General features: G+C 35.5%; 2 protein-coding genes across 2 annotated transcripts; both read left to right on the forward strand.

Annotated features, from left to right (window-relative positions):
- The first annotated feature begins 299 nt into the window (after window positions 1–299).
- Window positions 300–10,434, forward strand: CDKE;1 (cyclin-dependent kinase E;1). Its single transcript, XM_086244071.1, has 16 exons — window positions 300–616; window positions 885–995; window positions 1,092–1,195; window positions 1,287–1,329; window positions 1,485–1,583; window positions 4,463–4,532; window positions 5,335–5,429; window positions 5,574–5,607; window positions 5,696–5,780; window positions 5,991–6,068; window positions 6,626–6,673; window positions 7,300–7,332; window positions 7,569–7,674; window positions 8,947–9,156; window positions 9,248–9,369; window positions 10,054–10,434. The coding sequence occupies exons 1-15, from the start codon at window positions 377–379 to the stop codon at window positions 9,314–9,316; spliced, it is 1,425 nt and encodes a 474-aa protein (XP_086100197.1). The 5' UTR covers window positions 300–376; the 3' UTR covers window positions 9,317–9,369; window positions 10,054–10,434.
- Window positions 10,435–19,464: 9,030 nt separating this feature from the next.
- Window positions 19,465–20,410, forward strand: LOC147283703 (protein DOG1-like 3). Its single transcript, XM_086245316.1, has one exon. The coding sequence runs from the start codon at window positions 19,484–19,486 to the stop codon at window positions 20,264–20,266; it is 783 nt and encodes a 260-aa protein (XP_086101442.1). The 5' UTR covers window positions 19,465–19,483; the 3' UTR covers window positions 20,267–20,410.
- The last annotated feature ends 193 nt before the right edge of the window (window positions 20,411–20,603 follow it).

Raw genomic sequence — 20,603 nt, forward strand, 5'->3', positions numbered from 1 at the left:
GACATTGTATCGATATCTGCAAATTTAAAAAAGTGCGGATATCATCTTTAGAGAAAAATTCCATATAAAAAAAAATTCCTAGTATATATGGATGAAAAAGTTTGTGATATAGTATTTAATCTGAAATCTAGCCAAAAAGCAAATTTCAACTCAAGGTAGAAGTTTGAAAGCTTATTTAATAACATCCTCAATCTGATAACTCAATGAAAAGTCGTTGAATTGGAAAATAAATTGGTGTGGGTCCCGCCGCAACCATTGGAAGAAAATCAATGAGATGATGAATGAAATTTGGAGAGAAAGCAGAGAGAGAGAGAGAGAGAGAGAGAGAGAGAGAGAGAGAGAGAAGACGTAGAGGGACACCGTGAGGAGACATACGATGGGTGATGGCAACAGAGGACTCGCCGCCGCAAATTCGAATTCGAACAACAACAATAACAAGCCAGAGTGGCTGCAGCAGTACGATCTGATAGGGAAGATCGGCGAGGGCACCTATGGCCTCGTCTTCCTCGCGAGGACCAAGTCTCCAAGCAACCGCGGCAAATCCATTGCCATCAAGAAATTCAAGCAGTCCAAGGACGGTGACGGCGTCTCCCCCACCGCCATCCGCGAAATCATGGTTCTCTTACATCTCTTTCTGCCTTTGAATTTATTTTTTCATTTTTTGATTTGTAGATCTTAACTTTGGAAATTTTCATGTTTTATGGGAATTTTGCCTTTTTGGGTATAAGAGTCTGAGTTTCTTTCCTTTTCTATTTTCTCGCGGTTTCCCATGAGCCAAGCATGTATTTTTTTTGTCTCTTAATTTTTGAATTTCGATTATTGGAATTTAAAAAAAAAAAATTCCATAAACAAAAATCAACAAGGAGATGTTTTGGATGGTTCAGTTACTGCGGGAGATATCGCACGAAAATGTGGTGAAGCTTGTGAATGTTCACATCAACCACACAGACATGTCGCTTTATCTGGCATTCGATTACGCCGAACATGACCTCTATGTGAGTATATGGTTTTCCCTTTTCTTCTTGCAACAAATTTGGTTGGCAGCTTCTATTAAGCAGAGCAATATCTGGGTTCATTACATTACATGACAGGAAATCATTAGACATCACAGAGACAAAGCTAATCATTCGATCAATCCTTACACTGTTAAAACATTGCTCTGGCAGCTGCTCAATGGACTTAATTATCTCCACAGGTATGGTACTGTTTTTGTGATGCTGATGTTCAGTCCAATTTTGCTGTACCATCATTATAGTCGGACTACTTGTGTGGAACTTTTCTTGCAGTAATTGGATCATTCATCGTGATCTAAAGCCATCTAATATCTTGGTATGATTCTCATAAGTGTTTTCTCTCTCATTTAATGACTACCCATTATTCCACTAAGTTGCCTTTCTGATACAACTGTGTTAAAGTTGCTTGTTCGAGTGTTCATGTGAACCAACAGAAATTGCTGCTATGTTTACATGAATCTTTGTTGCTAGGTTATGGGTGATGCAGAGGAACAAGGAGTCGTCAAAATTGCCGATTTTGGACTTGCAAGAATATATCAGGCTCCCCTAAAACCGCTGTCGGAAAACGGGGTAAGGAGGCATGTTTGTATCAATGTGTTCTTTAGCTGCCGGCATTGTTTCTAGCAGCATATGTGATGTTCTCAACTTCTCATATATTTATATAAAGTATATTATAATTGACAAGAAAAAGGCTGAATGGTGGTATGCATAAGGTATATGAAACACAAATTACAAAGTTTATACAATTGAAAAATAATCTAAAACTTCAGAATGAGACAACTTAATTGGTACAGGAGCCAAGTTCAAAGCTTAATAATTAAGTCCATGACACCTTTGATGTGATGCCAAAATTATTGTAATCTTTCCCTATGAGTGATTGCAAGAAACCTATGGTGTTTTGCTGAAGTCCTGAGTGGGTTTGGATCTCTCTTCTCTTCCTTTCCCCTACTCTTTTGTCTTCTGATTTCCCACTCCCATGTCAAGCGTTAGCTGACTTGGAGTGAGTCCATGACTCTTTTGGTTTCATGCTGGAGTTTTTATAATCTGCTTCTTGGATTGATTGCAAAAACCATTGGTGAGATGCTAAACTTCGGAGTGAGTCTGGATTTTTAATGGTGTTTTCAATGCTCGCCTTGAAGCAAGGCTGTAGAGAATCTTTAGGCATTTCTTTGCTTAGAAAAATGCCAAAGAGGTTTATGCCTCTTTCTTAAAAGGTGCACCCTATTGCGCCTTTACTTGGTTTTTTTTTTTTTTTTTTTTTTTTTCCAGTTTTTAAATTTTTAAAGCCTTAAGCCCAGGTGATGTCGTTTGGGCTGGTTTTTTCGTTTCTCTTTTCTTTTAAACAAGTTAAACAGTAATCAAAATGTTGAAATACCTAGTTACCCAGCTTCCAGATGCCCTAAAAGAATGTGGAATTCTATCTCTTTGGCAGCTCCGAACCCAATACCCATCGACAGCTCCCAGCCCCTAAATTAGTTTTTCTAGCCCTTACAATTGCCTAAAACGTAGCTGTCTGCATCAGCAGCCCCATCATCTTAATTAGCAGCCATATCATGGCATTGTCAGTCCATCTTTAAATAGTTCCCTTTGCGATTCTGCTGAAATACCATCTCTGATTGACCATCTCTCCGTGATTCTTTTGCTGTCAAGCAAAAGGGTTTCAATGAAGTTGAGTTGTACTCTTGTACTTAAAGCCCCAACTACCACTAATTGTGATTGTACATAGGGGAAGACAGATTTTAAATGAAGTTGAGTTCTCCCTCTATAACCACATGCAATAGTTGTGATGCATGATATATATATCAGGCTCCTTCTATTGAGGTATACCTCAACTTATTTATGTTGAGGTATACTCTATTGGGGCCCACACGAGTCGTTTTGTGTCAATCCGAATCGTTCAATTTTTACATCTCCATTGATAGATCATCCTTGCAAAAAATTAGCCAAATCGGAAATCATTTGCCTATCTAACTTTGATCAAATAAATGGACGAACCAAATATTTTCGATGAAACCGTTCATTTGTTGATCAAAGTTAGATAGGCAAATGATTTCCGATTTGGCTAATTTTTTGAAAAGATGATCTATCAATAAAGATGATCCTTGCAAACGGTTCGGATCGACACAAAACGACTCGTGTGGGCCCCAATAGAGTATACCTCAACATAAATAAGTTGAGGTATACCTCAATAGAAGGAGCCTGATATGTATATATATATTATTAGGGTGATGTATGAATATTTGAATGAGTATGAGATTAGAATTGGATGGTTAGAATTTATCCCTATCTTGGTTTGTTTGGTAATCAGCAAAGAATATTATTATATATTTTGGGATTAATCATTGTGCTTGTTTGAGATTTTATTTATTGCATTATGATCATTATGTTTGCGGTGTTATAAATTTTGCATGTTATGAAGTATTATACTATATTATATAGGGAGTGATATTTGCACTCCACTTTTCTCTGCTTGCACTCCTTTAATTTTTATAAATTTTATATTTTTTTTATTGAATTTCCAAATCTGCCATTAATGCATTTTTTCTTTTGAAAACCATTTAAGCTTCATCTTCTTGTTTATTAAACCATCCAATCAGCTGGCCAAAAAAAAAAAAAAATCCAATCAGGCATATTGCTCATACCCACAGAAGACAGAATCGAAACTATGGTTCCCATGGACATCTGTTGATCTTCCCTTCACCCAAAAACTGTTTGTTTTTCCAATCTCAGTATCTTGCCACTCAGAAGCCAAACAAAATCTAAACCCAGGTCTTGTTTATATCTGTTGTCATGGTGTAAATTCTACCGCAAATAGAGTCTCCATAATGTGGAAACTGAAAATGGAGAATAGATAGACGTTGAAAGAGAGAGGGGAAAGATCTCCATAGCTCTTGGACAAACAGATGTTATCATCTCTCCACTCCATTTTTATTTTCCTACTTGAATATCACTCTGCCTTTCTGCACCAATTGCATTTGATCTCCACGAAAACAAAATTTCAAAAGGGAAAACAATTTCTATGCAGACTGAAAATCCCAAAAGCTATTAAAGGTTGTTTTGATAATCTAACAAAAGTTGGCATGTTCGCTTGCTGTGGAGTTCTGATCCTCTCTGTTGTTGAGCTTTTGGCTTGCTTTAGAGGCTGCTTTGGCCGGGACAATAGTTGGGTGAAATGTGATGCATCTGAGAGGGAGTGATATGCTAGGATTTTCAAAGATATTGAGCATTCAGTGATTAAATTGAAGATATATATATATTTTTTTCCTTTTTATGGACCTCTTAAGTTTTAGGATCCGGTTTTTTCTTGTTACATTTTCTGTACTTGGCTAATGCTGTTTTCTTATGTTTTTGGATAAATATCCCCAACCCCAACTTGAATACAACTATCCACTTACATTTAATTATTAATCCAGGCTAAGTGTTTACTTTGTTAACCATATTACTTGCAGGTCGTGGTAACCATTTGGTATCGTGCACCAGAGTTGCTCCTTGGGGCGAAGCACTATACAAGTGCTGTCGGTATCCTCTGACACCAAATTTTGCATTCTATTATAAGCAAGCCTATATAGTTAACATGCAGTCATGGGTACACTCTCAGGGATATATGGTCATTAAAGATTTGATATAGTCCTGGCAGTTAGGTCTTTGCAAATCTTTATGTGGTGTTGATGTAAATTATTTCAACTTTCAATTACTAGTGACAGTTGACTTCTGAAGTAATGTGCTTTGTTGTCCTACGCTCTTGGGTTGTACTAAGTGGTGTAATAGGACAGGAGGTATCTACTTCATCAATCACCTTCATTGTGTGTTTCAAAGTACAATGAGAATGGAAGGATCTCTTACAGCCCAATATAACAATATTGGAGAAAGTATTTGGATTCTGCACATTACATGCCACCCTAAATTTGTGTGTATTCTCATGCACACACAAAGTTATACAAAATATATATATATATCTATCTATCTATCTATCTATCTATCTATCTATCTATCTATCTATCTATATTAGAAGTACATGAGGTGAAGTATTTGTTGGACAGAAAAGTCGTCCACATTTATTGAGATGTGATATCATCTCACTCTCTTCCAGGTCAACATATGTATAACATAGAAGGCCATAATAACTAAAGAATAGAAGTTAGTGAAGGCATCATAATATTATTATTTAGTTATATTGAAAAAATGCTAAAGCTTTTTCGTGGGTAGTGCTTTCTGCTTTAGTTTTGAATCCATGTTACTGCTTCAATTCAGAATATTGATTGCATGCAAGGCATGCAGACAACAGGCTGGTCTAACAATCTTCCCTTAACCTGCAATTTAGATATGTGGGCTGTTGGATGCATCTTTGCCGAGCTTTTGACTTTGAAGCCATTATTTCAAGGGGCAGAAGTCAAAACCCCACTAAATCCTTTCCAGGTTTTAAATGTTATATATAATATATCCTTCTAAATTATTGTCCTCAAACTGTCCTTACATTTTATGACTTATCTTGATTGCAAGCAGTGTTGATAGGCTTTTTGTAATCCAATTGTGTTTTCTAATAAATAGTCACTTATGCAGCTTGATCAACTTGACAAGATATTCAAGGTCCTAGGTACTTTGTTTTCTTTACTTTTTGAGGCCATTTGTCTTCTTTTATATATTCAACGTAGCTATCATAGAGTCCATGGTTATTACGTCAGGCCATCCCACACTAGAAAAGTGGCCAACACTGGCAAATCTTCCAAATTGGCAACAAGACCTACAACATATTCAAGGGCATAAATAGTACGTTTTCTAATATCTGGTTTTTTTTTTTTTTTTTTTTTGGTGTATATAGAACTTCCTGTAGGCATTTGAAGGAATTATTTTTATCTAATTTGTTATACTCTATTATCTCCCTAGTGAGGCTTCGTTTTCATTCTTTGCTTTTTAGTTTGTTTTCTTTTCCTATGATAGAACTAACCAGTTATTTTTCTCTCTGTATGCTTTTGACAGTGACAATACTGCATTGTATAGTGTAGTTCACCTCAACCCAAAAAGTCCTGCATATGACCTCCTATCTAAGATGCTTGAGTAAGTGGTGCCTTCTTACAAGAATTTTAATTTGTTATTGTTGAGCAAATAGGGAGAGAATGAGATTCATTAATCATATGGCTAATTCAATTAACCACTAAAATATTGCTCATCACACCCTAAGCACTTTAATTCCCATTTACCCTTATTATTCTAATTTTTTTAAATGATTGAATTCTCTCTCTCTCTCTCTCTCCCCCCCCCCCCCCTCCCCCCCACATACACACACAAATGTTCTCTTCCAAGACAGTTTGATATGTTATGTTGCTACACTGTCAATTTCAACGGTTGATCCATTGAAATCATATGTCTATCATACATACCAACTTTCAAGATAATATGAGTTTACAGTTGCCTCATCTAGAAGGTTTTAAATGATACTTCTAAAATATTTTGAAGTTGTACTTAGTAACAGTGGCCTGTAATCTGAAAGGTTTTCCAGTTGTTGTATATCCAGTTTTATATTTACACAATTTAGTTTGCAGATATGATCACATATTTTTGTCATTAGAAAATTAAATTAACTCTTTTTATTTTTTAAACAATTCTGTATGCAGGTATGACCCTCGAAAGCGTATAACAGCAGCACAAGCTTTAGAGCACGAGTACAGCTTCTTGTCTTTTATCATCTTCTCTCTCTCTCTCTCTCTCTCTCTCTCTCTCTCTCTCTCTCTCTCTCTCTCTCTCTGATTCTCTCTGTGTCTCCCTCTGTCTCTCCTTCCCTTTACCTCTCCCTTTAGATGGCCTACTTTTAAAGCTTTCATATTTATAGTCTATGAGATGAAAACTATATATATACCCCATCCTTTTCATGGTTATTCTCCCCATATTTTTGCTTACAAGTTGTCATAATGGTTGAATAAGAACATTGACTTGTTTTATTCATAGAAACAAGAAACTAGTAAACTGAGTAGTATTGGTTAGGCTCTTAATAGCAAGTGGGATCTTGGGGCTTTTAATACTTAGTTCACTCCCTGAGCTTATAGGATTTATGAAACATAAATATTTCCATAGAACTAAAAAATCGCCTACCATAGTCTGGGGTGACACATGTAAAAAATTATATGACTAAACTTACAGTAAAAAATTATTTAAATAACTGTAAAATATTGTGATACTCTTAAATAAGAGTTGTTTAAATACCTGTAAAACATTTTGATACTCTTAATTAAGAGTTGTCATCATCAACAGAGTGCCATTTTCTAAACCTTCGTATATTTTTGTTTCTCAGGTATTTTCGTAATGAACCTCTACCAGGGCGCAAGTAAGGTTTTCTTCTTTTTTAACACTTTTCCTGCCCTTTTTGCTTTGGACCTTTTCCCTTGAGATGAGCTAACATTTTGAGTCTCTTCGTTTTCAAATACTTTGATGACCCTTTCATTAAAAAAAAAAAAAAAACAAAGAAATTGAAAGGGAAAAGGGAAAAGGGAAAATTTACAAGATGTCATGGTTTGTCCATATCCCCCATTTTGACCAGGTTTATGTTGTATCAATGTTCAGTGCATTGGTACCTAGCCAAGGAGAGAAAGTAGTGAATTATCCTACTCGCCCAGTAGACACAACTACAGATTTTGAAGGGACAACTAGCCTTCAACCTTCACAACCGGTATGGTTACATTGTTTTACTACTAAATGAGTACTCTTCTGTTCCAAAATGTGCAGATTTTCAAATGCAGTCCTATGAATAAACCATTTTTCATCTGTTAAATTTTGTTTTAAAATGAAATTTTCTTGTAAATATTATAATCTGGGATACATGTGAGATGTAGAGCAGGAAAAAGGATCGTATGAATTATGGGAATCTTGGTATGTTGTAAATTACAATGAATAATACATTGAATGCAATGCTGAAACCATCAGCACATTTACGTTTCTAAGAAGCACTCCTTTAGTGACTTGTGACATATATTCTTCACTTAAGAAGAACGGACATCCTGTAGAGAGAAAAGCTGTTATACACAATTTCTATCAGCAGGACGTAACTAAAGAACGGACATGGGCATTTTTATGATATTTTGCCCTTTTTAGGTCATGTTTTAGGCCATTTTTTTTATGGATATTATAGAGAAAGCTTCAAGTAAGGATATCCTTACTTTAAGAAAAGTAAGAACATCCTTTCTGAGTACCATATATATATATATATATATATATATAGATAACAAGCAGATGGATGTTAACCGTTTTAATTGGTTTTACAAGGTCTAAAAGGTTCAGTTGATTTTGTCTCTGAGATTCTTTTACAATTTTTAATTCATGTGATTTTTGTTACCATCTGTTTCATTAAGCAAGAATTTTACACGCATATGCTTGAATGCATGGACATAATAATGTTTATATAAGTGAGTCTTGCTTAAATTGATGTTGATTGAAGGGAGATGCTTTTAGTTTAGCTCAAGATCTGTCTGTCTGAACTAGGAATCCCCTTCCAACCATTATTGTGTTTTCATCTTCTTCTTTCAGTTGCCGGTGGGTTGTCTTAACATTTTTGTTCAGTTGCCGGTAATGTAAGATGTATCAATGTGGTGGGACATGTATCAATATTAAATTTTAACATTTTGTTTTCCATATTGGTATCTACATATTAAAATATTGTTCTACAATCTCTTTCCTCCCTTGTCCCATCTTTTTTTGAGCATTTAATTGTTATTGAGGAAACAAAGCAGTAATTTACAGTATTATTTTATTCAACCACAGATCTGTTTTGAATTGCATCCTTGCATTGAACCAATTCATTCTTTTGGGTACTTTTTCCTACATTTTATTAGTATAGTGCATGGAAAATAACATGTTTCCCTATAAAGAACATGGGAAAGCTTACATCTCAAGCTTTATTCTCTAGGGTATGTGTGAATACTCATCATCTGATTATTTGGACTAGGTATCGTCTGGAAATGCAGGAAACATGTCAGGTGCTCATGTGGGGATGAACAGATCTGTGCCCAGGCCGATGCTTAACATGCAAAGAATGCAGCCTCAGGGCATGACTGCTTATAATCTTGCATCTCAGGCAGGGATGGGTGGTGGAATGAATCCTGGTGGCATCCCAATGCAGCGTGGTGTTACTGCCCAGGCCCATCACCAACAACAGGTATATTGCAATGAGTCCTAGTTTGTTTTTTTGGTGGAACAAGTGTTGTTTCCTCTTGATGCATGCTGATATCTTATTTTTAAAAATGCAGTTGAGAAGGAAAGATACAGGAATGGGGATGACTGGATACCCTCCACAGCAGAAATCAAGACGTTTCTGAAGTATATTGCAGCTATTTACTATATTGCCCACAGATGTTCTGAATTCATGAAGGTTAGTCTTGTTCGAGTTTTCCTCGATTGGTTTTTCATATTATAGAGAAAAAGATACAATATTTTTTAGATACAAGGGATAAATCTTAACGTATATATAAAAATCATTAGTTTATGGGGTAACTGATTATAGTAATTTGAAGCTAAAATGTGATCAGGACAATTTCTAAAATGCGTAGGCAATATTTTTTTTAACAAGAACATTGTCACCAGTCGTCGCTAGTGGCAAAAGAAAAGTCCTAGCATCCTGTTTCAAACCTTACCAGGAAGTGAATATATCCTTAATCTGGGGTAAACTATCACACATGAGACTCTCTTGGACTGCTGTACTTAAATTTACCTTGCTTTGTGTAGAAGACTCAGGAAGGACTTTGTCATGGATGTCACCAACATTACATGAACTGGTTGCAGACCTGTTTGTTGCATGAATGTTATTATATTAATTTTAAGTAATTTATATTTGCATTATGTATAAAATAATTGTGAATTCACATCCCAACAGCTTAAGCTTTTTGGCTTTAAAAAAAAAAAAAAAACAGCTTAAGCTTTTGGGAATAGTGTACGTCATCTTAACAGGGACCACATGTAGACCATCACAACTTGCAACACATGTTCTGTTCTATCTTCAAATCCTTGTCCTGTTATGTGTATATAAGAATTCATTCTCTCACTCTTCTTCTTTCAGAGCCGGAATGCCGTAGCTGAAATTTGGTAATTCTTGAAATGCTGGTTAGTGCAGTGGGATGAAAATCTTTCAGATACCGCAATCTAGCTGGGGCTCCTGTAGGTCACTACCCTGTACACTAAATGTGCCTTAATTATTGTACAAGTTTGTTGCTAAGCAAGCAAGAAAGTTGCTAGACAACATTGTATTACGGTCATGGATGAGCTTACCTTTAAGCATATTAGCATCCTCACTAGTAGAGAAAATAGGGGAAGGATGGTAAGGGGAGCATAGACAGATTTGTTTGGATGAGACTCCCATTACATATGTATCTAAACAAATATTTATATGGGGAAACAATTTTATTGGTTTCTTCTAATGAAGTTTTACATTTTTCATACATATATATATATGTATATAAATTACTTTTATCGACTCTATGCCTTGGAGCTTATAAATTATAATTTATCTCGATATGCAGATTGTTCTTGCATCGAGATTTATGGTGAGAGAAACCACGACTGAGTTTAATCAAAACAAGAAAATGGGGTAAATACCTTCTCTTCAAAAATGCAAACCAATATTACATCACTTATTCTTTTTAAAAACTGAGAATCTTTCAAGACAGCTGAACACCTTTTTGTATGGCTTGTGTATGTATTGAAACTAAAGTACTGTTGCAAAAAAAAAAAAAAAAAAACCTAGAAAGAAGAATGAAACCTAATTAGTTGTTTTCTTATTCTTTATGTCTTTTTTTTTTTTGGTGACTATATTTAAATTTCAATACATACAGGTAACGTACACAATGGTGTTCACCGAGTCTTCGAAGATTCAGTGAGAATATTCGAAAAGAATAAATGATGTGATACCGTTTTGAATATGTATATTTATGGAGAGAAAGGTACTGTCCAATTTTTTTTATTTTTTAATGAGCAAAATGTACCGTTGGTTCATTAATTATAGTGAATTTCCCATGTTGGTCTACGAATTAATTTTCGTACCAAATTGGTCCACTTTCTTAAAATCGTTGTCCAAGTTGGTCAATTCTGTCAATTTTTAGCCAAATACCGTTAAAATTCAACATGAGAAGAAGAAGAAGAAGAAGAATTGACTTTTTTGCCCTTAAAAAAAGGCACATGTTAAATTTTAACGGTATTTGGCTAAAAATTGACGGAATTGACCAACTTGGGTAACGATTTTAAAAAAGTAGACCAACTTGAGATGAAAATTAATTCGTAAACCAACATGGAAAATTCACTATATTAAGTGGACTAACGGTGCATTTTGCTCTTTTTTAATTTAAAGCTATGATCGGTAAATGTGTTTCTTGTTTTGTATTTTCTCTATGGGTTTTTTTAAAATATTTTATGTTATTGAGGATGATCATCCACTATCCACTGAAGATATGTATATTAAATACGCTTAATTGTTATTTTACCTTCGATTTTGACCCATTTGTTATATTGCTCCTTTATCAAAAATTTAGTTAATTTATTCATCAAATTTTTTAAAATAAGTTAATATGGCTCAATTTTTAGAGTTTTATTTAAATTTTTGTCCAAAAAATATCACATACTCTTTAAGTAAAAAAAAAAAGAACAATTCACGTCGAAAGCCTATCAAATAATATATCTGGTAAGACAGTTTTTAAGGGTTATTTTTATGGCTTTTTTACCCAAATATCACCTAGACTATGGGGGTGTGCTTCCCTCTGTCTCTTCCCCTCTCTCCCCTCTTTGCGTTTCTCACTCTTCTCTTCTGTCTCTCTTCCTCTCTCCGATTTGTTGCAAATCTCAGCCGGTTTGGAGGCCAACAAGGTCGTCGATAATAGCAACAACGCACGATGGGGTCGAAGTGGAGGTGGGATCAGACTGGTGTGGTTGGGTTGGTGTGGCTGGGTTAAGAAGCTAGAGAGAGAAAGGGAGAAAGGAAAGAAGAGGAAAGAAGAAGAGAGAGAGGGAATTAGAGGAACAGAGGCTAGAGTCAACGTCGGCATCGTCCAGGATGGGTCGGTGTCGGGGGTGAGTGTGGGTTAGCTGGATTTTTTTTTTTTTTTTTCCAGATATTCTATAACATGAATTGACAATAGCACCTTTTAAGTTAACAGAAAAATTGACAGAAATGGATGGCAAGTGCTACATTGGCACACATTGATAACTTCATATGGAAAATAGTAAAAAAAATAATAATTCGGGTGGTCCAAGAGTACACTCCTATAGTTCAGGTGATATTTGGGTAAAACAAGCCTATTTTTATTGTAAAAGTTGTTTTGTCTTGTTTCTTGTTTTTTCGACAATGTGAGGGTTTTAGAGTATGTATGATTGCATGCAAGGAGTAAAATTTCGGTTTCGAAGAAATTTTCGATGAAAATTTTCGCGAAAATTTCAATTAAAATTTTGATTTTGACAAAATTAGACAAAAATGACGAAAATTGCTATCAAAATACGAAAATTTTTGAATTAAACTTTACCATATGTTTATTTAACATATTATCTAATACATTGATAAAAAAACATTGAAGAAATCAAATTATATAGTAGGTTTCATGTGATATAAAATGAATATAATAAGGGATAGAGGCAAATACTGTTAAATAAAACTAGTATAATGAATAAATGAAATTAGTATATTTTTTATACTCTATAATCTATACACTAAATCCTAATATTAAACCCTATATGCTCTATATATCCTAATACTCTTTATACTCTATAATCTATGTATTAAACCTTATATATTCTATAATCTATACTCTATATTGTTTAGGATATGATATAAGATATTAGGGTTTAGGCCCTTTAGGGTATTTTTAATTATTTTTTATATAGAAATGTATTAGGGTTTAAAAACAACTAACGAAACTCCAAAACAGCTAAATCAAACTCCAAACTTTTTTTTTCTTTCCAATTGCCCAAAGACTCCAAATCTCAATCAACCATAAACTTTTTTTTTTTTCTCTTTTTTCTTTTTTTTTTCTTTCCTTTTCTTTTCTTTTTTTTTTCTTTTCTTTTTCCTTCCTTTTCCCCTTTTCGCCCGTGACTCTCCACTTCTCCAGCAGTCTTCCTCATTTCTCTCAAGTCTAAACTTCTCTTTCTCTCTCCCAGTCTGCCTCTCACTCATCCCTCCCTGATCTCTTCTCTTTCTCTCTTCCTCCTTCCTCTTTCTCTCCCAGTTTCTTCTCTCCCTGGAGGCCGGATCTCTTCTCTTCGTGACTCTGCAGAGCTCTTCCTCCTCTCCCTCACTGATCTCTTCTCTCCCTCCGGCGACGAGGCCGGCTCGCCTCTGCCTCTAGTCTCGAAAATTTTGCCAAAATTTCAAGGTTTTTGTGAAATTTTTTGAAATCTAAACGAAAATTGTTTGGTATTTTGATAAAATCTTTCCTTTCCCAAAAAACAAAATTTTCCTCCTTGATTGCATGCATAGAATATAGAAGAAAAGGACAAAACTTACCTTATAGTATAATAATAATAATAATAATAATAATAATAGAGAGTTGCTATTTGAACACTTTTTTTTTTCTTTTTGCACACACTTTTCTCCTACACACCTCCTATCATTTTGTAAAATATAAAATTTCACTTTAACACACCTCTCTCATTACCAAAATACCCCCAATCTCATTAATCTTACCAATTTCTCTTACACACCCCACCCAATCTATTCAAACAATACACACCCACTCAACCCTTTCAGACAATACACACACTCACCCCCAACCTCACACCCACCCAATCCTAGCCAAGAACACACCCCTGTATACCAATATCGATCATCATCGGAGTCATCACCATCGCCGTCAACTCACTACTGTCAATCTGCCGTTGGTGGTCTCACCACCTTACTAAAACACCATAGCCATTGTTGTCAGCTCATAGTTATGGCTTAAGATAAATTATTTTTAATTCATATGCAAATCTAGGTTTTTTTATCAAATTTAAATTGGTTAATCCATCCCAACACCTATTTTTTTCTGTTTGAGATAATTTGGAGTGCGGGTTTTCGGGTTTGAGTTATAGGGTTTCGTAGGTCGTTCGGCATTGGTCTACCAAACATTTCAGTTTTGTTCGGTATAGTGAGCTACTGAACATTTCGGTTTTGTTCGGTACTAAGCTGTCGAACTTTTCATTTTCGTTCGACAACTTACTACCGAACGAAACTGAAAGGTTCGACAGCTTACTACCGAACGAAACCGAAATGTTCGATAGACCAGTACTAAACGATCTACGAATCTGAAAATGAATAACCATAAAATTCACTCTTGCACTCTAAAAAACCTTACTTCAAATCATCGCAAACAGACGAAAAAAGTATTATGATTGATTAACCAATTGAAATTAGATAAGAAAACATTAGATTTACATTCAAATCCAAAAATTTTAGGTTAGGGCATGCCTCCAACTTCCAATGGCTATGGTGAATATAGGATGCATGGGCGACAGTGAAGGCGGGTTGATGGCGGGAGGTGGGTGTCGGCAATTTTAGGTTGGAGGTGGGGTCACGGGTGGGGTGTGTTTTGGTTGTGGTTGAGGATGAGGTTGAGGGTGGGGTGTGTAAGGAGAGTGTTTTTTTTTTTTTTTTTTTTTTTTTTCAAATAATGTGGGTTGTTCTTTAAGATATTTTTTTTTTTTGGTGTCAATTAAGTAATTTCATAAAATAACTTAGTGAAAGTGTGTAAAAAGAAAAAAAAAAGTGTGCAAATAGGAACACCCTAATAATATAAGCAATTAATCCAATCCAGCTACATCATAGCTGCGGATATATTATTAATTTAAAGCCTGTCAGCGGTGGACATGAAATTTTGTGTAAGTTAATTAAATACATTATTAGTAATAAAAAAAAAAAAAAACTCACATGAGAAAAAAGAAGGCAATACGCGCGCATGCAGTGACTGGATTTGGCCGTATTAATTTTCTTATGTGCGCACAAATTTTTTATTAAATTTTTAATATTAATCATTTAATTGTACAGTTGCCATCGAGAGGGAGAGTGTTAGGAACACAAACAGGCCACAAACTGAAACAAATAGGATAAATAGAGACCAAACCAAGAAAAAATAAATAAAACAAGAATAATCAATCACACAAGACACAATATTTAACCGTCACTACAAGAAAAACAAGCAAAGGCAACCAATTTTTTTTGGTAGGCATAGAGGCAACTGCCACTTTTGTTAGTTTGTAATGTCCCTTGCCACACTGCAGTCACCATATATCATATTGGAGGTTGGTGTTGGGGTGGCAAGGGAGCTAAGGCCACCCACATGTAAGCATGGTGGAAGCTTCTGCCAAAACCTGCAGTGTCAGTCTGACAGGTCCAGTCCTCACCAATGCTGCAGTTAGTGGGTTTCACTTGTTCACCATCTCTATTGGGGTTGCTAAATTGGTGGAGGATTGATATTATTAATTAATGTCATGCCATGGTTTTTTCCTTTCACCATTAGATGTAAGGTTGCTGTATTGGTGTTAGAATTGATATCATTAAACAATATCTCCATGAATGTTGGTGACTAATTAATTAGAATTCAAAATACATTTTCCCACCAAACATATCCTGCAGTGGGATTAAAAAAAGTGAAGGATGAAAAGGAAGAGAGAAGAAAAGTGCAAATGAAGAAGGAGGTTTCGCACTTTCAAGCTACTGGAGGTTCGGTCTTCTCTCATGAGGTCCGGTCCTCAATCTTCTTCTCAGCTTCTAGAGGTCCGGTCCTCTCTCTCATGAGGTTTGGTCCTCAAGTCTTCTTTTTGATCTTCTTGTCCTACATCGCAACCAAGCAAAACCACAAAGTATAAACTCACAAGAAAAAGGAACATAAGTTGAAAATGAATTTTGTTTGGTCAAAGTTGAACATAAGCAAAACCATATTTTGGAATTATAAACATGCCATAATCGAAATTATAATTAATAGAAGTGAAAACATACTTTTCACTACAACAAACTCAAATACGCTTGCAAAATGAAAAATATAATGAACTTTGATAGCACTGAAAAAATGCCTCATGCCTACTGAGAGGCAATAGAGAAACTATTATGCCATTCATGTTGAAAAAGAAAAAGAAAGACTAGTTAAGGGAAACTCATGCTAGTATTCAAGTCACATATGAGGTTCAGACATATACTTTCCCCATATGCATGTTTGAACCCCATCTGTGACTCATTCCCCTGTTCACCTGTGAACTTGAAGGCAATACCATTTAATGGGCTAGAGTAACCCATTTGTACAAATGGGCTAAACTTCTTTATAAATACATGTATTAGGCTTTTCACCACAAAATGAAATGCAAGAAAAATGCAGAGTAAATAAAAGTATAGAGGCATTAGAATACCATGGTTTTGTTTTAGTTTTCTCTATTATCCCTCCATCATTCAGAAACAAAATGCCCACATATATCAGATGTAGCATCACCAATGCAACTTTTAAACCCAAGGCTCAAAAATCAACCTAGCTATCGGACCCAATCTGCAAATTACATAATGATAGTATCGATTTTTGTCTACAAATTCCAGATTAGTAACTATTTATTTTCACTAGCTAATATAGGTTGATTTTTGTTTCCCTCAATACATGAGATAAAATAACATAGAAGGAAAAGATCATTACCTGACATGAGCTTAAAACACCACCAGCAATAATTGAGCAATCATTCCAACCCAGCAGACCTAGTATATTGTACATTAACTTCCTCATACGATTTTCCTGTGAAAATTTCAGAAAGAAGGAGTTGCCAATTAAATTATGTGCCTCAACAAAACCCCATCAAGTTTTACATACAATTCTCCATATGAAAATCTAACATATACATATATATAAATCAACATAAACGTACCAATTAAATCCCAGGTAAAAGAAAGAAAGCTAGAGAGAAAAAAATTACCCAATTAAAATTTAAATCCCAGGCAAAATTCAAATACATAACAAAGCTCAGTTAACCATTTTAAATTGAGAAAAAAAAAACTAATAACCATATGAAAGAACAAAGAGAAACCATACCTACAATTAGCAGCTTTGTAAAGGATTTCCAATGAGATTGGGATAATAATATGGAGACCCATATGAAACTGAAGATGTAGACCAGCATATTATTCCTCAGAAATAAAAAAGGTGAGCGAAGTCTTCCCCTGAGACCTTGCATACCCAGCCACTGCAATAATTCAACACCTAAAACCAATTAGATATGAAACCCCCAAAACCAATAATCATCAGAACTTGAAAATCAACTTGAAATCGAGCTCCAACAGCACCCAATCGAACCCAAACTGCACCCAAGTCGAACCCTAACCACAATTAGCAAAAGAAGAGGAAAAATAATGAAAAGAAGAAAAAGAGGAAAGAAGAGGCAGAGAAGGAGTAGAATCAGAAAAGGCGTGGAAAAGAAGAAAAAAAAAATTACCTGCTGTGCAGCCTGTGCTCTCGGCAGCGCGCGAAGGAAGAAGAAGAAGAAGATCAAAATGGGGAGAAGAAGACAAAAGGAAAAACATAAATGGGTGCAAGAGAGGGCTGAGGGAGCGGCCGAGGCAGTATCGCAGGAGGGAAAGCTATTTGAGAATGAGATTATAGATCTGGGTTTTGAGCCAATCGGCACTTTCAGGCGTGACCATTGACACCCACCGATGCTGGATCCCATTTGGGTTGGGGGTGGGAAGAAAGAGATGCTGCCACAAGGGAATCCCAGTATCTTGGTTTAGCAAGTAGAAGCAACCAGACAAAACATTGAACGCCCTTTTTAACTCCCTTTTTTAGTCCCTAAATGAATGGACCCCCTTTTATTACTTTAAATTAATGGGCTGCCACTGTGTTATCAACTAATAAGAAGCAAAGGTTGGATATGAATTCACTGTTCATATCTGACATATTAATGTGGCCACTAATGTTAATTATTGGTGAACACCTTCCTTAGCAATTGGCACGCCCCCAACTTTAGTTGCCTTCATTGGAGGCCTTTGGCCAAAATTGTGGTAGTGCGTAATTCATCTTAATCGGCTACGTCCACGGGATTGAAGGGGTTTCACTATATTAAAGTAGAAAGATATAAGATTTATAGTAAATTATATTTAAATTAATAAAATACTTTAATATTACATAATGGTCAATGTAAATTTTTTATTTTTTTTATAAAAGTTAATGAGTTTTAAAATTATATTTTATTTTAGTCACTAAGTCCAATTCACTTGATAATGTTATATATTTTGATGCATCGAAAAATATCAAGTTATTCATTTTTTTATTACTTATGAGCGTAAAATTATGACGTTACCCTTAATTTAATTTAAGGTATAGAAATAGAATGCATGATATATATAAATAAAGTTTAGAGTTTAGAAATGAGGTTTAGGATTTCGAAGCTTATAACTTGGGATTTAAGCCTTGAATTTTGGACAGATCGAGCCCAAAACTTGTGAGATAAACCCTAAACCATTTTGTTGCGTAGCAGTCAAATACAAATCTAATACCAATCTAAATATGAATAATAATATATATTTATTAATTTATTGTAAGTCATATTTTTTTATTTTGGTCAATAATAACCATAACAAAATTATAAAAAAATACATTAATTAAAATATAATTTTATTAATTTATTTATAATTAGCCTTGAGATTGATAAGAGTTCACTCACTCTCGATCTCAAGCCCTAACTTTCTCTTGCACCAAAAAAAGAGGGCTCTCACTTTTTCTCCGAATTCTCTCTGTTGCACTTATCACCTATGCACTCTATCTCTCTTTTATATTCTATTATGGGACAAAAGAAACGTAAGACAACAAACCACAGCAAAACTAGCTTTGAAGGGAAGCTTTTCCAACTAAATGATGTGGCACAAGGAATACCACTAAATCCATTAAGAAATCAGCCTCCACATCACGTGTAGGCCAACAGAGATCGCCCACAGGAATTCCATATATATTACTTTAATATTAATTAAGAAAATATTCAAAGTAGGCTACATATTACCTGCATGGCTGCATGTATATCCATCTGTCTACCAACTTGATGTTTATGCATTAATTAATTAATTATTATATGTCCCTTCACACTCGACACTCGACACATGCACTTCCTTAATTTCAAGCAAACTGACAAACGCACACTGCCAAAAGGCCCAAAACCCAATTAATCCAACAATACAAATATTTTATGTTCTTCTCACTGTGTTGAGTAGTAACTGCTAGCTCCTTGATTTCCTTTGATCAAATATCTCTATCTTTGTTTTGTTTGTTTAATAATATATATTGCATCATCCATGATGAAGCAATCAGATTTGGGTTCAAAATTAATGAGGTACACTGAACCAGCCGACCCTCTTGCATCTTAATGTGTTCCCTTTACAATACAACTATACAAGCATCATATTATATAATTTAAACCAAAATTGGGAATATATATAGTTATATATACACAATACAAGCATCATAGATTCATATAACGTAAACAAGTAATTATTATAATTAGCATCCATGTCTGTGCTGCTGCCCAATAGTGGGGAGAGTTTCCACAAGTTCTTCGAGTTGTGGCTTTCTGAGCAAAACCAACACCTCCAGGACCTCATTTCAGCCTCCAAACATGTACACCACCCCAGCAAAACCACCTGTGTGCCAGACAACTACGACGCCGTTTTGACTCCGCTGGTAGACCGAGTGCTGAGGCATTACGAGCGTTACTATGAGGCAAAGTCGCGCTGTGTCAAGCGCGACGTGCTGGGGATGCTCTCGTCGTCCTGGAGGACCTCCTTGGAGGATGCCTTCCTTTGGATCGGCGGGTGGCGCCCCAGCATGGCTTTTCACTTGCTTTACTCCAAGTCGGGTCTACAATTTGAGGCCCGACTTAGTGAGTTGCTCAGTGGGATGAGCACGGGCGACCTGGCTGATCTGTCGTCAGGTCAGATGAGCCAGGTCGACCAGCTGCAGATGAGGACGATAAAAGAGGAGAAGGAGATCGGTGAGAAGATGGCCAAGCTGCAGGAGAGGGTGGCCGACACGTCGATGGTCGAGTTGTCGCACATGGTCAGCGAGTTGTTGGGTGGCGCTGATGATGAGGTTGTGGAGGACCGAGTCGAGTCCACGTTGGCATCCAAGGAGGAAGCCTTGGAGGAGATTTTGGAGAGGGCTGATAATCTACGGCTCAGAACGCTCCAAGACATCACGCGTGAGATTCTCACTCCAATCCAAGCCGTTCATTTCTTGATTGCTGCTGCTGAGTTGCACTTGAGGTTTCATGAGTGGGGCAAAAACAAGGACTAACGCAAAGTCGCCAACCATGTCACTACTAATTACGACCTTCGACATACTCAAAGGAATTACTGACTATCGAGTAATTTTCATTGCTTGTTTTTACTTTATTTCAATTTTAATCGGACTCCATATTTAATTTCATTCATATTTAAAAGTATTATAAATTAATCACTATTTTGCTTACACAACTATAATACACATGTAAAATTGAAAAAAAAATAATAATAATCGACCAGACTTTGGTGGTCGTATTTTTTTTTTCATAGATACATAATCATAATTTGTGTTTTACAGAAACTTTGGTTACACATTCTTCCAAGATGCATAATATTTTTTAATTTTTTTT

This window comes from Dryas octopetala, chromosome 5 (genome assembly GCF_963921425.1).
Source record: "Dryas octopetala chromosome 5, drDryOcto1.1, whole genome shotgun sequence".
In the NCBI taxonomy this organism is placed as follows: Eukaryota; Viridiplantae; Streptophyta; class Magnoliopsida; order Rosales; family Rosaceae; genus Dryas; species Dryas octopetala.

Excerpts from the sequence above, each read along its gene's own strand:
- LOC147283703 (XM_086245316.1), top strand. The coding sequence starts at position 19,484 with ATGTCTGTGCTGCTGCCCAATAGTGGGGAGAGTTTCCACAAGTTCTTC.